The 21,777-nt window shown below is 36.9% G+C and overlaps 1 protein-coding gene across 4 annotated transcripts in view; it reads left to right on the top strand.

Moving 5' to 3' along the window:
- LOC127668802 (eukaryotic translation initiation factor 5A-1-like) overlaps positions 1 to 20,794 on the top strand; it is a 28,664-nt gene extending 7,870 nt beyond the window's left edge. For 2 of the 4 annotated variants that reach the window (XR_007974200.1, XM_052162597.1), the window contains 4 exons: positions 13,988 to 14,146; positions 17,683 to 17,867; positions 19,655 to 19,774; positions 20,589 to 20,794. Coding sequence is in view for 3 of the 4 variants with exons in the window: in XM_052162597.1 (XP_052018557.1) it covers positions 13,988 to 14,146; positions 17,683 to 17,835 (312 nt within the window). In the remaining variant the exon portion in view is untranslated. The remainder of the gene's footprint in view (positions 1 to 13,987; positions 14,147 to 17,682; positions 17,868 to 19,654; positions 19,775 to 20,588) is intronic. The other 2 variants (XM_052162595.1, XM_052162596.1) reach the window with 1 other exon arrangement.
- Positions 20,795 to 21,777: the final 983 nt, after the last annotated feature.

Below are 21,777 nucleotides of genomic sequence, written 5' to 3'. Positions count from 1 at the left end.
AATTAATCAGGATGTTTACAAAATCCAATTTAGTTTGATTTTATACAAGGTGACAACTCCAACTTTACCCTTCTATGATGACCCCATTTTGTCTATAATTTCCACAACATACATTTCACATCTAAGGATATACCTTAGTTTTTGATCTGTGATGTTCATCAGGATTCAAAAAGATTCAAAAAGACAAATGGAGGAACATTGTCTTCTAAGAAGGATGTGGACAAAACAGAACAAAGCAAAACATATCCTCCACTTTCTTTGCTCCATAATGTCTGGTATTATTTAGGCTTTGAAAATAAACAAATTGATTTTTCTCCAATAGTACTGCATAGAATAGCTAAATTTAACAAATACCTCTGATACTCCCCGGCTAATTTCCATAAAAATGGTATTTAATTGAACAGATAAAAATGGTTACTCATAGAATGCTCAAGTATTTGAAGGTCTGTGTAGACCTGGTATCACTGGTGGCATATTGTCGATTGATAAGGATAAAGGTCAAGGGATAAGGTTCCATCAGATCCTCAGATGAGCTCATGTTGATCTGCCTTAGCTCAATGGCCAGGCTCTTCCAAGCCTTCCTCACTTTTCACTCCTCTTCCCGACTTTTCTCCCACAGCTTCACACCTCTGAATCTGCCCTCAGCTTTTGTTCTCAGTCACCTTAGTCCAAGCTCAGCACCCTAAATCTACCCTCAGCTTAATTATGTTTCTAATCTCCTACCTGCAACCTCATACCAGGTGTGGGAGTAGCCAATGGCCAATACTCCTTAGATCTCACATGGCTGGTGACTCTTTCTCCCTCTGTAGCTGGTGAATCTTTTGCTCCTCCCCTGAATCTGCTAGCCTTACTGTAGTGAAGCTGGAAATCCTGACTAGTCCAACCAGCTCATTGGCCAATAGGATCTTTATTGATAGATGAAGAGCCAGTTAGGTAACAGGACCTTCAGGGTTCACATGCAGATTCCTGATCAAAGTGTTGGAACCAACCCCTACATATCACCAAGCACCTGTGAGGTTTCCACTTGTGTCACTTTTTATTTTAGTGATATGTGATGTGTTTTATATATATATATATATGTATATATATGTATGTATATATATATACATATATATATGTGTGTGTGTGTGTCTGTGTATGTATGTATATATGTGTATGTATATGTGTATGTATGTATATATGTACATATACACATAAGTGCATATAGATTAGTATTTATATGTGTACATATGCATGTATATATACATATATGTATAATGTATGTATATAAATGCACATATGTATGTTTGTATATATACATATATAAAAGTATGTGTATATATGTATATGCATATATCCATATTTATATATGTGTGTGAGTGTGTGTGTGTGTGTGTGTGTGTTTGTGTTGGTGTAGGTTGAGGGGCACAGACAAAATCCACCCTTTTTTTTTAATATTTTTATTTTCTATATTCTTTGTTTACATTCCAAATGATTTCCCCTTTCCCAGATCCCCCCTCCCCATATGTCCCATAAACCTTCTTCTCTCCATCCCTTCTCCAATCACCTCCCTCCTTTTTCTCTGTCCTGATACTCCCCTCCAATGCTAGATCAATCCTTTCCAGGATCAGGACCCTCTCCATACTTTTTCATGGGAGTCATTTGTTATGCGATTTGTGCCTTGGGTATTCAGGGCTTCTGGGCTAATCAATATCCACTTATCAGAGATTGCATTCCATGTGTATTCTTTTGTGATTGGGTTACCTCACTTAGGATGATATTTTCCAGATCAAACCATTTGCCTAAAAATTTTGTGAATTCATTGTTTCTAATTGCTGAGTAGTATTCCATTGTGTAAATATACCACATTTTCTGAATCTATTCCTCCTTTGAGGGGCATCTGGGTTCTTTCCAGCTTCTGGGTATTATAAATAAGGCTGCTATGAACATAATGGAGCATGTGTCTTTATTGCATGCCGGGGAATCCTTTGGGTATATGCCCAGGAGAGGTATAGCAGGGTCCTCTGGAAGTCTCATGTCCAGTTTTCTGAGGAACCTCCAGACTGATTTCCACAGTGGTTGTACCATCTTACAGCCTCACCAGCAGTAGAGGAGTGTTCCTCTTTCTCCACATCCTCGCCAACACCTGCTGTCTCCTGAGTTTTTGACCTTAGCCATTCTGACTGGTGTGAGGTGAAATCTCAGGGTTGTTTTGATCTGCATTTCCCTAATGACCATTGATGTTGAGCACTTCTTAAGGTGTCTCTTGGCCATCCGAATTTCTTCAGGTGAAAATTCTTTGTTTAGATCTGTACCCCATTTTTAATAGGGTTATTTGGTTCCCTGGGGTCTAACTTCTTGAGTTCTTTGTATATATTGGATATTAGCCCTCTATCAGATGTGGGGTTGGTGAATATCCTTTCCCAATTTGATGGTTGCCGTTTTGTCCTTTTAACAGTGTCCTTTGCCTTACAGAAAGTTTGTAATTTTATGAGGTCCCATTTGTCAATTCTTGATCTTAAAGCATAAGCTATTGGTGATCTGTTCAGGAACTTTTCCCCTGTTCCCATGTCCTTAAGGGTCTTCCCCAGTTTCCTTTCTATTAGTTTCAGTTTTTTACATGGAGGTCCTTGATCCACTTGGAGTGAAGTTTAGTACATAAAGATAAGAATGGATCAATTCACATTCATCTGCATGCTGGCCTCCAATTGATCCAGCACCATTTGTTGAAAAGGCTATCTTTTTTCCACTGGATGTTTTTGGCTCCTTTGTCGAAGATCAAGTGACCATAGGTGTGTGGATTCATTTCTGGATCTTCAATTCTATTCCATTGGTTCACTTGTCTGTCACTGTGCCAATACCATGCAGTTTTTAACACTATTGCTCTGTAGTATTGCTTGAAGTCAGGGATACTGATTCCCCCAGAATTTCTTTTGTTGTTGAGAATAGTTTTAGCTATCCTGGGTTTCTTGTTATTCCAGATGAATTTGAGAATTGCTTTTTCTAACTCTGTGAAGAACTGAGTTGGGATTTTGATGGGGATTGCATTGAATCTGTAGATCGCTTTTGGCAAGATGGCCATTTTAACTATATTAATCCTGTCAATCCACGAGCATGGCAGATTTTTCCATTTTCTGAGGTCTTCTTCGATTTCCTTCTTCAGAGACCTGAAGTTCTTGTCATATAGATCTTCCACTTGTTTCGTTAGAGTCACACCAAGATACTTTATATTGTTTGTGGCTATTTTGAAGGGTTTCATTTCCCTAACTTCTTTCTCAGCCTGCTTATCCTTTGAGTATAGGAAGGCAACTGATTTGCTTGAGTTGATTTTATAACCAGCCACTTTGCTGAAGTTGTTTATCAGCTGTAGGAGTTCTCTGGTGGAGGTTTTCTGGTCACTTAAGTAGACTATCATGTCATCTGCAAATAGTGATAATTTGACTTCTTCCTTTCCAATTTGTATCCCCTTGACATCCTTATGTTGTCTAATTGCTCTAACTAGAATTTCAAGTACTATATTGAAAAGATATGGAGAGAGAGGACAGCCTTGTCTAGTCCCTGATTTTAGTGGGATTGCTTCAAGTTTCTCTCAATTTAGTTTGATGTTGGCTACCGGTTTGCTGTATATTGCTTTAACGATGTTTAGGTATGGGCCTTGAATTCCTGTTCTTTCCAATATTTTTAGCATGAAAAGATGCTGGATTTTGTCAAATGCTTTTTCTGCATCTAATGAGATGATCATATGGTTTTTTTCTTTGAGTTTGTTTATGTAGTGGATAGCATTGATGGATTTCCTTATATTGAACCATCCCTGCATTCCTGGGATGAAGCCTGCTTGATCATGGTGGATGATCGTTTTGATGTGTTCTTGGATTCGGTTGGCAAGAATTTTATTAAGTATTTTTGCATCAATACTCATAAGAGAAATTGGCCTGAAGTTCTCTTTCTTTGTTGGATCTTTGTGTAGTTTTGGTATCAGCGTAATTGTGGCTTCATAGAACGAGTTGGGTAGAGTTCCTTCTGTTTCTATTTTGTGGAATAGTTTGAAGATCATTGGTGTTAGGTCTTCTATGAAGGTCTGATAGAACTCTGCACTGAAGCCATCTGGTCCCGTACTTTTTTTGGTTGGGAGACTTTCTATGACCCTTTTTATTTCTTTCGGTGTTATGGGACTGTTTAATGTTCTATTTGATCCTGATTTAGTTTTGGTGTCGGATATCTGTCTAGGAAACTGTCCATTTCCTCCAGATTCTCCAGTTGTGTTGAGTATAGGCTTTTGTAGTAGGATCTAATGATTTTTTGAATTTCCTCAGTTTCTGTTGTTATATCTCCCTTTTCATTTCTAAGTTTGTTAATCTGGATACTATCTCTGTGTCCCTTGGTTAGTCTGGCTAAGGGTTTATCTATCTTGTTGATTTTCTCAAAGAACCAGCTCCTGGTTTTGTTGATTCTTTGTATGGTTCTCTTTGTTTCTACTTGATCGATTTCGGACCCAAGTTTGATGATTTCCTGCCTTCTACTCCTCCTGGTTGAAATAGCTTCTTTTTGTTCCAGGGCTTTCAGGTGTGTCATTAAGCTGGTAATGTATGCTCTCTCCATTTTCTTTTTGGAGGCACTCAGGGCTATGAGTTTTCTCTTAGCACTGCTTTCATTGTGTCCCATAGATTTGGGTATGTTGTGTCTTCATTTTCATTATGTTCTAAAAAGTCTTTAATTTCTTTCTTTATTTCTTTTTTGACCAAGGTATCATTGAGTAGAATATTGTTCAGTTTCCACATGTATGTGGGTTTTCTGTTGTTTTTGTTGCTATTGAAGACCACTTTTACTCCATAGTGATCTGATAGGAGGCATGGGATTAGTTCGATCTTCTTATATTTGTTGAGGTCTGTCTTGTGACCAATTATATGGTCGATTTTGGAGAAGGTACCATGAGGTGCTGACAAAGAGGCGTATTCTTTTGCTTTAAGATAGAATGTTTTATATATATATATATATATATATATATATATATATATATATATATATATATATATATATATGTTAAATCTAATTGGTCCAAAGCTTCAATTAGTTTCATTATGTCCCTGTTCAGTTTCTGTTTTCCTGATCGGTCAATTGAAGAAAGTGCAGTGTTGAAGTCACCCACAATTATTGTGTTAGGTGCAACGTGTGCTTTGAGCTTTAATAAAGTTTCTTTTATGAATGAGGGTGCCCTTGCATTTGGAGCATAGATGTTCAGGATTGAGAGTTCTTCTTGTTGTATTTTTCCTTTGACCAGCAAGAAGTGTCCCTCAGAGTCTCTTTTGATGACTTTGGGTTGAAAGTCAATTTTATCTGATATTAGAATGGCTACTCCAGCTTGTTTCCTGAGACCATTTCCTTGTAAAATTGTCTTCCAGCCTTTTACCCTAAGGTAGTGTTTGTCTCTGACCCTGAGGTGTGTTTCCTGTATGCAGCAAAATGTAGGGTCCTGTTTACGTATCCAGTCGGTTAGTCTATGTCTTTTTATTGGGGCATTGAGTCCATTGATGTTAAGAGATATTAAGGAATAGTGATTATTACTTCCTGTTATTTTTGATGTTATTTTTTAAATTTGATTGGTTAACTTCTTTTTGGTTTGATGAAAGAAGGTTGCTATCTTCCTTTTTCCAAGGTGAAGATTCCCTCCTTGTATTGCTGTTTTCCTCCTATTATCCTTTGTAGGGCTGGGGTTGTGGATAGATATTGGGTAAACTTGGTTTTGTCATGGAATTTCTTAGTTTCTCCATCTATGGTGATTGAGAGTTTTGCTAGGTATAGTAGTTTTGGCTGGCATTTGTGTTCTCTTAGAGTCTGCATGAGATCTTCCCAGGATTTTCTAGCTTTCATAGTCTCAGGTGAGAAGTCTGCTGTGATTCTGATAGGTCTTCCTTTATATGTTACTTGGCCTTTTTCTCTTACTGCCTTTAATATTCTTTCTTTGTTTAGTACATTATTATTGTGACGGAGATATTTCTGTTCTGGTCCAGTCTGTTTGGAGTTCTGTAGGCTTCTTGTATATTCATGGGCATCTCTCTCTTTAGGTTAGGGAAGTTTTCTTCCATAATTTTATTGAAGATATTTGCTGGCCCTTTAAGTTGTAAATCTTCATTCTCATCTATGCCTATAATCCTTAGGTTTGGTCTTCTCATTGTGTCCTGGATTTCCTGGATGTTTTGGGTTACAAGCTTTTTGCATTTTGCATTTTCTTTAACTGTTGAGTCCATGGTTTCTATGGTATCTTCAGCATCTGAGATTCTTTCTTCTATCTCTTATATTCTGTTGTTGATATTTGTTTGCATCTATGTCCCCTGATTTCTTCCCAAGGCTTTCTATCTCCAAAGTTGTCTCCCTTTGAGTTTTCTTAGTTGTTTCTACTTCTGATTTTAGATCCTGGATGATTTTGCTTAGCTCCTTCACTTGCTTGTTTGTGCTTTCCTTTAATTCTTTAAGAGATTTTTGTGTTTCCTCTTTCATGACCTCAGCCTGTTGACCAAAGTTCTCCTGTATTTCTTTAAGTGATTTTTGCGTTTCCTCCTTATTGGCTTTTGTGTTCTCCTGAATTTCTTTCAATGATTTTTGTGTTTCCCTTGTAAGGGCTTCTAACTTTTGATCCATTTTCTCCTGAATTTCTTTAAGTATGTCCTTCATGCATTCCTCTACCAGCATCATGACCAGTGATTTTAAATCCCAATCTTGTTTTTCTGGTGTTATAGGGTATCCAGGACATGCTGTTAAAGGAGAATTGGGTTCAGATGCTGCCATATTGCCTTGATTTTTGTTAGTGACATTCCTGCCTTTGCCTTTTGCCATCTAGTTTTCACTGGTGTTAGCTGGTCTTGTCAATACTGGTCTCACCAGTGCAAGCTGCCTCTTCCCAGGTGGCCTCTGGTGCACAGTTGACCTCCTGCACTGCCTGGAGACAGGGTGCTGTGGCCCAGGCTGTTCAGATCCTGAAGCAGACACCTGAAGGCTCCCACTGGGGCCTGCTGGACTCACCAGAGCACACTGACTCCTCCCAGCCAGCCTTCTGGGTGCCCCTCTGGCCTCTTGCAGGACCTGGAGATGTGGTGTTGCAGCCCAGGCTGTTCTGGATCCCGAAGCGGAGATCTGAAGGCTCCTGCCAGAGACCTCAGGACTGGAACCTAATCTCTGTGCTGCTGGAGCAATCTGTGCGCTCCCAGTCTGCCTCCGGGTGCACACCAGGCCTCTTGCACTTCATCATGAATGAGTTTTTTAAAAACTGTCTATTGTTCTAATACTTATATAATTGTTCCATTTTCACTATTGGATTTAGTGTAGATCATAAATTTAACTCTTATGTAGCATGCAGAGCATTGAAGACCATTGCTCCTGTAAAACAGAATAGAATGTAGCTCAGGGATTCACCTTCTCTCTGACTTTTTAAAATGCTAATGGGTACAAAATGTATCTAGAGTCGATATTCTAATATGTCACTGTTTAAATTGCACTTAAAAAAACCAAGGTGTATATAATGATCACCATGCAATTTGATTTTAATACTTTGTAGGTTATACAAAATGGTGATTAAAGAGAAAGTGTAGTATAAAAGTAATTTCTAACCAGTGACATTAAATAGAATACTCAGTAACTTAGCTAAACCAGATGTGTCCTCAAGACAGAGAAGACCAGAAGAGCAGATAGTCCTGCCGGGAAATGCACTGTTGCCTCTGCTGTTTGATTTCAGCTATGGCAAATGCTCAGTATTATAGAAGAGCAGTCTGCCTGATGTCTTTCAACACCTTTGTGACTTAGATCCAATTCCTTTGCAGTAAACATTTTTACTGATTTTAACCCATGACTCCCATAAGCCCTCTTCCCTCCCCCTGTTCTCCCACCCACCCCTTCTCACTTCCCTGGTCTGGTTTTACCCTATACTGCTACACTGAGACTTTCCAGAACAAGGGGCCACTCCTCTGTTCTTGTACCTCATTTGATGTGTGGATTAGGTTTTGGGTATTCCAGTTTTCTAGGTTAATATCCACTTATTAGTGGGTGCATACTATGATTGATCTTTTGAGACTGGGTTACCTCACTTAGTATAAAGTTCTCCATCCATTTGCCTAAGAATTTCATGAATTCATTGTTTCTAATGGCTGAATAGTACTCCATTGTGTAGATATACCACATCTTTTGCATCCATTCTTCTGTTGAGGGATACCTGGGTTCTTTCAAGCTTCTGGCTATTATAAATAGGGCTGCTATGAAGATAGTGGAACATGTATCCTTATTACATGCTAGAGAATCCTCTGGGTATATGCCCCAGGAGTGGTATAGCAGGATCTTCCAGAAGTGATATGCCCAGTTTTCTGAGGAACCCACAGACTGATTTCCAGAGTGGTTTTAGCAATTTGCAACCCAACCAGCAGTGAAAGAGTGTTCCTCTTTCTCCAACTCCTCGCCAACACCTGATGTCTCCTGAGATTTTAATCTTAGTCATTCTGACTGGTGTAAGATGAAATCTCAGGGTTGTTTTGATTTGCATTTCCCTAATGACTAATGAAGTTGAGCATCTTTTAAGATGCTGCTCCACTATCCGAAGTTCTTCAGGTGAAAATTCTTTGTTTAACTCTGTACCCCATTTTAATAGGGTTATTTGGTTCTCTGGGGTCTAACTTATTGAGTTCTTTGTATATATTGGATATTAGCCCTCTATCTGATGTAGGGTTGGTGAAGATCTTTTCCCAATTTGTTGGTTGCCGATTTGTCCTTTGATGGTGTTCTTTGCCTTACAGAAACTTTGTAATTTTACGAGGTCCCATTTGTCAATTCTTGATCTTAGAGCATAAGCTATTGGTGTTCTGTTCAGAAACTTTCCCCCTGTACTGATGTCCTCAAGGGTCTTCCCCAGTTTCTTTTCTATTAGCTTCAGACTGTCTGGCTTTATGTGTAGGTCCTTGATCCATTTGGAGTTGAGCTTAGTACAAGGAGACAAGGATGGATCAATTCGCATTCTTCTGCATGCTGACCTCCAGTTGAACCAGCAGCATTTGTTGAAAAGGCTATCTTTTTTCCATTAGATGTTTTCCGCCCCTTTGTCGAGGATCAAGCGGCCATAGGTGTATGGGTTCATTTCTGGATCTTCAATCCTGTTCCATTGATCCACCTGCCTGTCACTGTACCAATACCATGCAGTTTTTAACACTATTGCTCTGTAGTATTGCTTGAGGTCAGGGATACCTATTCCCCCAGAATTTCTTTTGTTATTGAGAATAGTTGTAGCTATGCTGGGTTTTTTGTTATTCCAGATGAATTTGAGAATTGCTTCTTCCAACTCTATGAAGAATTGAGTTGGGATTTTGATGGGTATTGCATTGTTTGAACTATTAAAGGAAGTCTGCTGACTTCTAAATTATATAACCAGTGACTTGCTATAACCCAAAAGATCAATGAAAAAGAGAAATTAGCAGCAGTGCAGAGGTAATGTGTGGTCAAATATGTGAACATTATCAACAAAATAGAAGTTATATTTGCTTGCACACATTAGAGATTATGTATCCCAGAAATATTCACTAAAAATAGTGACTGACAACAAAAGTTTCCATTGTTCACAAACATGGAAGACATTCTGAAACAGAAGTATGACTTGGTGAGTCACAGTGGATCATCCTTATGACTATCATCTTTTTATTCCATGTACATTTTTCATTTCCCCCTGAATCTAGGGAAACATTTCAAGCAATATTTCGAGTGTTTATTCTTACTTTGATTTTATTCATGGAGGTCCATACATAAGATACAATTACTCTGTTTGCTTTCTTCATATTTACAAATCTAGTAAGCTTGTTTTAAAATAGCTGCCTCTTTGTTCAGGCTTTTAGATAAACTCCAAGAACCAAATGCTGCTCTTCTGGGACAACATTTTAGGATTTTATATAAAATTGCATGAAATTCTTCTATTAAGCTAATGCCACCTTACCATCTATCTGCTGATATAGCACCATATATCTTATGGCTTCCTAGCTATCACAATAAAGTCCTGGAAATTTTTATTGCCTAAAAGGTAATGAGGCATAAAATTTAAACCTGGCTTTGAGAAGCCTTTACAATGAGATAGGAATGAGAGATTATTCTGAGAGTCTAGGCTATTTTGTTGATGGTGATTTTGATTTTGCTTTTGTTTCATTTTGTAAAATAAGTAAAACTGTAAATGGTGTTCATCTGGAGAGGAAAAATCATTGGTGGATTTTAAGTAAGAAAAATATAAATGAGTATTTGAGCTCAATGACTCAGTGTTTTGTCAGTTCTGATTTAGAACATGCTTAGATTAAACCAATGATAAAAATGCTGTGAAATGATCAAAAATCCTGGGTACTGGGTTCAGTAATCAAGACTGAATTCTGATATAATTAGTGTAGAATGTGTGAAATTCTACTCATTTTCAATGTGGTTTCTTCAACCAAAGAAAGGCAATATAAAATTAGTGTGGTTAAATATACTGCTGGCCTCTTGATGCTGGTTATGATTGGTTTAGAGAAATTATAGAGTACAATTTTCTATTTGCCTTTCAAAAACTATACTAAAATATCAAAACTTCTACAGTATTAGTATTAAATGTTTATTTTGACTCTCAGTATTTGAATTTCTGAATCATTATTAATTGGCCAACTGCCCTTTGACCTGAAAGGAATATATTTTAGGACAGCATAACTGAGAATAAATATTCCTCATATTATATAGGGTCAAATATGAGAAGGAAAAAATAGGATTCAAAAGACCCTGGCATGGGAGATCCATAAGTCTCCAGTTTCCTCCACATAGGCATTATTTCAAATACCTCCCCACATAATAAACCTGAGATTATGCTGTTCCCATAGCTTCTGCATTGAGCCATCAGAGACATGGGAATGTTTCTGCTCAGATGGGTTTGCCTGTCTCTAGCTTTTTAGTTAGCCCTTGGGAGCTGTGAGTAGGATGGAATCCCACTTAAATGACCAAATTCAAAGGTCATCTTCCCTCCTGTTCCTATAAGGACCCTAACAAATATGCACAGCCATGAATGTGTCAAAGACATCCAAAGTTAATTAAATGACCAATGTGTATAACATACTGGTCATCACAAAGTGAAAACTGGAAAACATCCTCTTATATCAAATTGGACTATGATGATCTCACTTGAATATCTGATCTTACAATGTTTAAATTTCTTACAAGAAGCCCACCCCTATGGTTTATTAAAGCTAATATTTTCTCACAATTTTGAACTACATACTTTTAACCTCCAAGAGTTTTAAATAAAATGTGATTTGTAACCATGCAAAATGACAGAGACCCTCTGTATTTGCCCTGTTTTATCAGATTTCCTGGTAACATTTATAATCGAAAACTCTCCAAAAATTTTCAGATTAGACATGGTTGCGGTGTGGTAAGAAACATCATTTTTTCATCCACATGGAGCAAATACTTCATGTTCCCAGAATACTCCATCTAATATCAGTAACATAAAGGAACTAGAACATGGACTCAGCAGCTGCCACAGTAGGAGGACATGGACCCCTGGCCATTGTGCACTGGTGGAAAGTCCAGTGGCTCCTCTTCTCTAGGAGAGTATTATAGGTGTGTGTAGATATTCTACTGCCATAACGTAAAACTTAGATTCATTTAGCACTTAAACTATGAATTATAACAAGCAGCAATGAAGAATTTAATAGACCATGTAAAGGGAAATTCACCTGTGGGTTATAAACTCCTATTGTAAGAAATAGCCTCCAAATTTTGGTACCTCTTTCCAATGATCATGAATTTATATAAGAGGTAAATCCCAGAAATGAGATTCTGTAATTACTTAAGGATGTGTCACTTGCTTTGATATGTAGAGTATTGATATAGATGTGTATAATACAAAGAACAACCACTCAACACCAAATTAGGTTTTCCCTATGTAAAAGATCTGGCTGTTCTGAAATTTCCTGTGTAGACCAGGCTGACCTTAAACTTACAAAGATCCATCCTCTTGGCTCAGCTTCTGAGATCTGGGTATAAAGGCATGTTCCACCATGCTTTTCTCTTATGATAGTCTTAAAATATAGCCTAATGTACCCATATGAGAGACATAGACACCATGATCTCAGATTTGAGCTCTTGGTTGGGGGGGGGAGGGTAGTAGCGAGGAAGCCAAGGACTGTAGTAGAAATATAGCCAGGCAAGTTGTGTTTTGAAGTGCAGATACTGCTGATAATTTGCAGTTGGCCATTGCTGTTCAGTCAGAAAGTAACACAGGTGAACTAACATGTTGGTACTATTTCATTGTTTGACTCTAATACCTATATGCATAGCTTTCAAGGCAAACCCAGAAATTACTTTGTATACCAGAAGCATGGGCCATATACTACAAATTATCCAATGTCTTATCAAGCAATGCCATTATTAGAAATTTTATAATACTGATCACTTATTTTCTGTGTATGTGTGGTGAAGCATAAGGCATGCAAGCTATGAAATGGGAGGGGCATGCAAGAACTAAGTGCGATCAATTACGGCAAATAATGATTTCCCTTTATTAGATTCAGAGAAAACAGAAGGCAATATGGATATAACACTACAAGCACCTTTTCAAACTACTCTTGCACCAATAAAAAACCAAGTATTTTATAAACTCCCACCCATTGTTTGTTTGGACAGAATGCTGCCTTCTCCTGTACTTATGAGTTTCATTTTGGGTTTCTACAACTGACCTCTTTCATATAGTTTCTGGGTACCTTTCTTCTAAGTAAATTATTTTATCAAACTGATGAATGTACAGATAACCTATTCATGAGGGTAAGATCCTTTAAAACAGATATAAATCCCACTGAAGTTTGAGTCTTCTGATTTAAAGAAAAAGGAAAAAAAGAGAAATGATACAGTATTCCCATGATTTGAACTGATTTCAGAAAAGACCCAAACTCACCAGTTTTTAGAATGAAATAAATCTTTGGAAGTGCCCTATTGATTTTCCAACTGGCAATATCTTCAGCAGTGTTTTGACTCCATAATACTCTAGATTGTACTTTAATATAATTGCCTCTGAGATTACTAAATCTTATAATTTAAAACATTTACAGACATTTATTTGATATTATCAATTAATTAGATATACACATTGTTCTTTGCTATATATTGATCTTTTTATGCTACTGGGCTATATAAAATTGGCACGTAATAAGGCTTAGTCTATTTTAAATATGCTACTATATTTCCATTGGAAACATTCTTTCACTGTCCAGGATCTATTTTAGCATCATGCCTGTGCCAGGAATTTATTGTGCATGTTAACAAGTTATCATGTTAGACACATGAGAATTACTGCCCATTCCCTAGGTTTATTAGAGTAGAAGTTACTGTCATCAATGCCTGTACTCATGTAGTCAATTATAATGAGAGAAAATGTGGAGTAAATCTGTGTTTGCTCATCACTTCTACAGAATGAAACCACTGGAGAACGATTGACATTTGCTTGGGTTCTTAAATGCGACAGCATCTTTAGATTGTAGACACTGGAAAATAACAAGTCACAGATGAAGGAAATAAAACTGTCAGTACTATAGTGCATAAAGAAAGCTTTCTTAAAATCACAAATATTAGGATTCATAATAGAGGCATAACAGACAGGAAGTAAAAGAGAAATTTGTTCTGTGAAAGAGAACTATCCCAATAGTAACATGGAATGGCATGCTTGAGAAAGATATTCGTAGAAGAAAAGAAAAAGTAAGAGAACACTGACCACCAAAATGCTTTGGTGAACAGAAGTGTGATTCCGTCTTGAAGATTAATTAATTCCAAGAAACATTGATGTTTCAAAGTTGGAAAAATCGATGGGGAATAAAATATATTTGGAAGCTAAAATAGAAAAAAAGTAAAATGTCTTCCTCATTCCTTTCCGTTGTAGCTATGCGTCCATTATTGCCATAGCTCTGGTTTACTTTAAAAGACACATTTGTACTTCAGGTGTTTGGATCTGAAATAACCGGTTTGTCCTTATCCCACACAGGATATGTTATCCCTAATTGCGGGAAGAGGCCAAAGTTCATATCAAATATTCAGATTCGTACCAGAAAAACCACACTGGTCCCTGAGGGATAAGATTTACACTGAACTACATATTAACTGTAGTGAAGAATCTGTGCTCATAGTAGCTTCCGTTTTAAAGGTAAGAACAACTTTTGCATCACCAACATTCAGCATCACTCTAGAGATGTGCTTTTTAATATTGAGATTGCCTGATGATGATAGTTTTCTTGAACTATGGACACATGACCTCTGAATAAGAGGCATGTTAAGTAAAATTCTCAGGAGCTCAAAGATTAATCACCAAGACACCTTCTCTTGGAAGTTAACTTCCTTATATATTGGAAGGGCTTGTTTTGGCATTTCAAATGTTTACACTCTGTGATCTGAAAGACCTCTATAACTGTACCATGTCAATTAATAGCAAAACAAGAAAAATAGTGCTAAAAATGTGTTTTACAAAATCCATGCCTTAAATCATACTCAACAAAAAAAACCTATTCCTCATAAATAAACATAGTACAAAATAGCTGGTCCATCACACACTTACAATAAGTTTTGAAAGAGTTGAGTGTTGCCCTCTGTCCAGTAGATAAACTTAATTCTTTTCCTTCTCTACCAAAAAAATAAAGCAGCACTTTTACATTAGTGAGATATTGCCATTTTAACCCCATGTCAAATAATGAAGAATTAGCCTCCCTACTTCTAAATAGTCTACCAAGCTTAAGTTACCAGTGGGCAGCAATAACTCTGGAGCAAATATCACTGTTTTATTTTTATTTGGGCCATGATCTGAGTTTGCCTCTCAGTAGGTTATAGAGCTATGGCCCCAAACATCAAAAGAAAAGATAATGCTCTGAGAATAGGCATGGTTAATAATATTAGGCAAAGTTACTGAATGATCCATCCTTGGCCCTTGAGCTTTCAAAGTGTGTCTGGCTCTAATTGCCAGAAACCTGGGACCATGTCATGGGGAGGAAAGTGAAGATCAGTAACTGGAGGTGGCCATGAGTTTTCACAGCAATTTAAAGGTACAGGAACACCTGGGAACCTTTCATTTGTCTGATTTGTAATCCTTGGTACAACATGAAAGTTAATTGTGTTATTTCATGAGCAAAGACACTTTTCTGTCCTCAAACTTGCTGCTGCTTACAATTAATTAAATAGCTGATTATTCCACATTTTAAGGAATGGAAGTGAAATTGTAAGACCTTCTCACATGTAAAGCAGGGTGTTGAATAAGAAAGTTCACCACATTCCAAGTGTGCCTGTATACAGAGGTATACTTATATATTACAACTTTACACTCTGTGATCAGAAAGACAAACTGACCCAATTATACAACAGGAAGGAGGTATTTTCTGTCCCTGCCATTGTTTAATTGTTGCTTATTTACAGAAAGAACACTTACAATTTTTGTATGTTTGTTTTGTTGGTTTTATATAGTTACTGTTTCTTTTTTCCTTTATTTAGCTGTTATTAGTATTATTTCACATTTATTTATGTATGTATTTATTTATTTTACACCTTGAATGCTGACCTCTACCTCCTCACCTGTTACAGAGTCTTTTCCCTTCTCCCCTGAGTGGGTTAGGGATCCCATGTGTTATCCTTGCACCCTGACACATCAACTCTTACCAGGGTTAGCACATTTGCTCCTACTGAGGCCAGTTGGTGAAGGGCTTCCACAGACAGCCAAAAGCTTTAGGAATAACCCCTGTATTTGACTTTGTTGGTCTTCCTGTAGACTCCCAATCTTCACCAGTGCCCTGAATCCCTTCCCTAACTGTTCCATAATGGTCAAAGTGCTCTCTTCAATGTATGCCTGTGGGTCTCTTTATCAATTTTAGTCAGCTGCTGGGTGATGTCTCTCAGAGAGCAGTTATAAAGGCTCCTTTCAGGATGTCCCACAGAGAAGCTGGCCTCCTTTGAAACAGACAGACCTTCAGGCTCTGAATTGGAGTGCAGATCTCTGATTGCAGGTAGTAGTGTGGACTGGAAACCAGGAAAAGCACTTAGAACAGACAGTAGGGTTATTTCACTGATAATGCAGCCAGAACTCTGCATCTTTGATTCTAGTTTTAGGTAAGAACACATGGGCTTCTGCCTGTAGTTTCCACCTTAGAGGCAAGTTTCCAGTTGCTGATAGGCTGATAATATCTTAAGGAAGTAGGGTCTCAACCAGTTGTTCTTAGCCTTCCTAATCCTCGGAAATCATGCTGTGATCATCCATAACCATGACATCATTTTGATGTCATTTCATAACTGAAATTTTACTACTATTATGGAGTATTATGCATACTCTATGGAACATCGATATACAGAATATGTGACCCCCAAATGTATTGTGGCACACAAGTTGAGAATCACTGGACTAAACTGCTATTTTTAAACAGAAATGTTTCTCAAATACTTTCTAAAATGTACATTGATCATTAATTTTCTTGTGATTTTCCTCATTAAAAAGGATTTCATTAGAAATAGTTAAGGAAGCTTGCATTCTTCTGATTTATATGAAAATTGGCTTAGTGTCCTTAATGACCAATCTCTGCTTGGAAAATTTTCTGCTATACAAAGGCATTGATACAGTAAACACTTGGGGAACTGCACATAGTTAGAATCAATGTATTTTCAAGGTACATTGGTTTGTATTTACAGGATTATAAACTGGACCAATGTCCCATGCCAAGAGGTATCCTTTGCTCAGACATGTATATTCACTTTATAAACCGGTGCATTTCTCAAGCAAGAGTGTTGTACCATGTCTGTAATCCCACCACTTGAGGGTCTTCTACATTATAACTGTCATGGTTTGGAAGACAGAGCATGCTACACAGTTATGTGCAGGTCAGACTAAAGTATTGGTTTGAATTCCTGTGTGAGACAAATTAAAAGAAGTGTCTATGTATAATACCTGTGGGTTATTGACATCCTAGTATTATCACCATGGTATTGAGAATATTGCACATGTTAAATATATGTCATTGATTAGAACATGAAGCTATTTCTGAGTTCCCCTTTCTCAACTATAACTACCTAGAGAAGTCTGGGTCAGGCATAGCTTTGACTTCTGTGAATCATTTTCCTGTACAATATTCCCTACAATGATTTCTTTGGTAACAGGAGCTTTGTGCTCCCATTTCTACCCAGGACTCCAGCATCTCTGCCTTCCCTATAGCAGGAGCTGTTACACCTGCATTGTGTTGGGTCACTAGTGTGCTTTCTGCTTCTTGTGTTGCAGAGTGTTGCAAGAGTATTACATGGATTCATACTACAATAGACATTAAATATGTCCCCATGGTGGCTGGAAAGATGGTTCCCTTTTTAACAATACTGTTTCCATACACAGAACACACATGACCTACAACAATCTTCATTCATTCTATTTCCAGGGAACCTGACACCTTCCTCTGGGTTCTGAAGGTAGCAGTTATACATGTAGTACTGAGAAATTCATACATGATTTTCAAAGTTTCCTACAATTCTATAAGGAGAATTGATTTGAAGAAAATATTTAGGGCAATTCTTAAGCTGTATATTCTTATTTATTTTGAATTCTGAATATATTATGAGCTGGTCTACAAAACATTTATGCTGATCTTTCTTTGTATTCAGAGTTTTGTAAGCAACATTAATTGTAAGACAATCAACAGTAAAATTTTCCTTTTTTATGTATAGTATTCTACTGAAGATGCCATGTACAAATTACATCCTGCTAAAACAGCTCTTCTCTGTGCTATTAAAATGAAAACCTCTACGAGGAATCACTTAGACACCTACACCTTATCTGTCTGCGTAGCCCCTCATGTGCTGTGGGATCCAACTTACTGAACTCATGATTTGAGAGTGACCTCCCAAAATAGGTAAGGGGATATGATTATTCCCTTTGGGAACAAAGTCTTCATTGTGATCCAGGAATTGGGAATGTCTCAGAAAGGTCACTGAATTAAAGGACAAACTAGGATTGCATTCTTCTGGAGTTGGAGTGTCTGTTATATAATATAATTTGCGTTCTTTTAGCACTCGCTCTTACTTCTGCAAAATAGAATCATGTATGTTTGAATTATTTCAGGTACAGTATAATGTACCTCAGTCTTTTTTTCTGTAGCTCTTAATTTTACTATGAAGCTGTATGCATTGATATTTTTATTACTTTCATTATTTACTTTATATCCTGATTACAGTACCCTCCTCTAAGTCCCATCCTCAAAACCCCTTCTTCTATCAGTTTAATTTTAATTTAAAACTTTACTTAATGTATATTTAATTTTTAATTTTGGGTGGAAGTTTCCAGGGGAAAGAGTAGATGTGGTCAGACTAGAAAAGGAGTGTTACTGGGTGGCATGATGAGAAATTCACAGAGCATCAATAAATACCATATGTTTTGAAAAGGAAAAAAGTTAGACAACCCAAAAAAGACAATAACAAAAGAAGAAAAGAAAGCTAGGATTCTCTTTAACAACTAGCTTCCAGAAATAAGGTCCACAGGAAGAAAGTCATACTAGTATTACTCAAAAAAAGAGTAAGATAGGCCAAGAAATAGGTTCCTCAATTTAGAAAGTGTCTTAATTTATTACTGTTGCTATGATAAAACACTGATAAAAAGCAACTTACAGAGGACAGGTTAACACTTCACGATATACTCCTTGTTACAGTTAACTACTGAGGAATGTCAGGGCCCAAACTGAAGCAATGCAGGAATCTAGAGGAAAGAACTGAAGCAGAGGCTGTGTAGGAGTGCTGCCTCATGACCTGCACCCCATACCTTTCTTTATCTCAATATAGCTCAAGGGTGGCACCATCCTGCAGATCTTGTCCTTACAAACTCCATTGTTAATCAGGACAATATCCCATAGACTTCCCTAGACAATCGGCCAATCTGGTGTTGCAGTTTCTCAACTAAAATTCCTCTTCTCACCAACTTGTCTTAGTCATTTTTCTATTGCTTTAATAAAGCACCGAGATTAAAGCAGCTCATAGAATGAAATACTTATTTGGGAATTAGATATCCAGAGAGATTAATGTCCTTCAAAGTCATGACAGAGGAGCATAGCTGCAGGAAGGTAGGACAACCAACAGGAAGCAGAGAGCTGGTGGCTCTCATCTTAGGCAGCAAACACGAAGCACAGAGAGTACACTGCAAATGGCACCTGCCTTCTGTGACCTTAAATTCTAATCAATGACAAACCTCCTATGAGGAAGTCAAGCCACTTCAACCACCCAAAAGTTGTCACAAAGATGGTGTCATATATTGTGATGCCTGCAGTTACACGGCCATCCCATTCAAAGCTTCAAAATAAAACTTTGCCTCTGTCCCCAAACCCCTGCAAAAAATCACCAATTCAAGAAACCTTGGAAGTCATTGCTGTGATTCACCAGTCATTATGGCAGCATATCAGTTCTGAAATGTTACATTGCTTTAGTAGTTTCCCCATTCTTTGCAATATATATGAAATTTTAATTAGGTTAAGTTAGTTGCAAAGAACTTAGAGTCTCCATTTCAGACATAGACTTCATTTCACAGTTTCATATCTGCTTGTAGTTACTGCTACTTTCCTTATCATTTTGGATTTCAGTTTTTTATTGATTTCAATTTTTTAAAGTATGTGAAATGACAAGACAATCTTTTTTTGGCCTTGTGGTGTTACAGATATCTATCATACATATCATGATTGACAACTGTGTAGATATATTTGGATAGAATAACAATATCGTTGTGACCATAACCAAAAGAGGTCAGATGACATAAAGACATCAGTAAATACTGCTGGTAAGTCACCTGTTATGATAAAAAAACATAAATGGCCACAGTGGGAAACCACAGATGCTCATACTACAGAAGTAAAGATTTCATCTGATGCTCCTCAGGCGGAAGGTCCTACAAGTTAAGAGAACTTTTAATTAGTTATCACAGGGAACAAACAATAATATCATTCCTTGATTTCATAAATGTGTAAATATCAGAACAGCATTTTAGCATATCATGGTATTAAAGCATTGGAAAATATTTTAAACAACCCTTAAATTATGTAACTATATGTATATATACATAGGTAAGCATACAGACACACATATATACATACATACATACATGTATGTATGTATGACAAGGGAATTCTTTTTTTAAACCCTGTAAGAATTCCAGAATATTACTTGCTATATTTCTATCCTTTTCTTCCCATGGTCCATAAGTCATGTAGAATAACTTAGATATGAAATTATTTAAAAAAAAAGTTCACTTAGAAACAATTATTTGATTTAAAAATGTACTAAACTTACTACAAGATTAAACCATGTGCCAGCAAGCTGTGCTATCCTTGTACAAAAACAATGATGTTTGAGAGATGATCTTGCCAAATGCCTAGCATTTGGTATAAATATTAATTTGCATGGGATCCAGTACAACACATATGTGAGAATCTTAAGCTGCAGTATTATTCAAATTCAGATATAGTGTTAACTCAAGTAATTCTTTGTGTAGATTCTTTGTTCATAAAATATACTGAAAAACTAGTCTTATCTGAAATGGGGTGAATCTATCATCTGAGAATGTTTGTACAATGAAATTTTTATGTTTCCTTTAGCAGGGGAAAATGAAACAACTTCAACATATATCTTTTCACAATGGAAATTTCCTCATGACTGAAGAAGTTGCTGGTCATTTTATTTCAATGTTCCCTTCTACCTCCCTCTTAACCACAGCAGAAGCGATTATTACGAGAAACAACTTCAGTTTTATATTTAACCATATTGTTACATAGTTTCACTCACTATATTTATTTTATGTTGTGTAGTACACATTCTTATCTATTAATATTAATAAATGGTATTAAATTATGTTATTGCTTAGATTCCAGTTTGTCTGATTCATGATTCTCCATAGTCTTTGGAAAATGGCATCTTCAGTATTCTCCTTCACCTCTGTTACTCAGGCACCTGTATTCCTGTGACAGATCCATGTTAGTATTTGTTTCTTTCAAAGTTCCAAAAATGGGCATTCTATGTACTGCTCAATAAATGAAAGGTAGGGATTTATCTGCCCAAATTCTTCCATATTGTCACTATAAAATACTCCCCATGGCTAAGTGTCAACTATTTAGTTGTACAATAAAATCAGACTCACTCCTGTGCATTGGAACAACACTTTTTAAAAAAAAATAATATTCCTATTTCTGTGAAATGGTACTCTAGAAAATTGTTTACATTAGGAAAAATAGCTCATTATTTGAGGGCTCAAGATATCATCAAACAGCACTTGTAATGTCAGGAGGTTGTAACTAGTGAAATCCTTCACCTAGTTGAGAAGCAGAGGATGATGAATATTCATATTCAGTAAGTTTCTTCCTTTTATACATTCAAAGAACCATGAAAGGAATTGTAGAGCCCAGTTACATTGTTAGTTTGTCCATATCAGTTACTTAAGCAGAGACATTAATACATTATATATATCCTGAGTTTTGCAAGCAAATGGATGAAATTAGAAAATATCATCATGAGTGAGGTAACTCAGACACAAAATGACACACATGGTATGTAATCAGTAATAAGTGGATATTAACAAAAAAGACAAAGAAATACAGAATACCAAGGATACAGTCCACAGAACTCAAGAAGTTAAACAAGCTGAAGGTGAGGATGGATCAGTACCACCAGAGTAAGAAGAAAGCAATCACAAAAGGGTAGGGAAAGAACTGGGAGGGAACGTGGACAGATGGGAGCTTGGGTGGGGGGAGGGGATCCTGGTCTGTTATTGGGTGACAGAAAAGGACTGAA

Source organism: Apodemus sylvaticus, chromosome 18, assembly GCF_947179515.1.
Source record: "Apodemus sylvaticus chromosome 18, mApoSyl1.1, whole genome shotgun sequence".
Taxonomy (NCBI): Eukaryota; Metazoa; Chordata; class Mammalia; order Rodentia; family Muridae; genus Apodemus; species Apodemus sylvaticus.
Note: the sequence above shows the minus strand (reverse complement) of the source record. Positions and strands in the feature narration are given on the sequence as shown.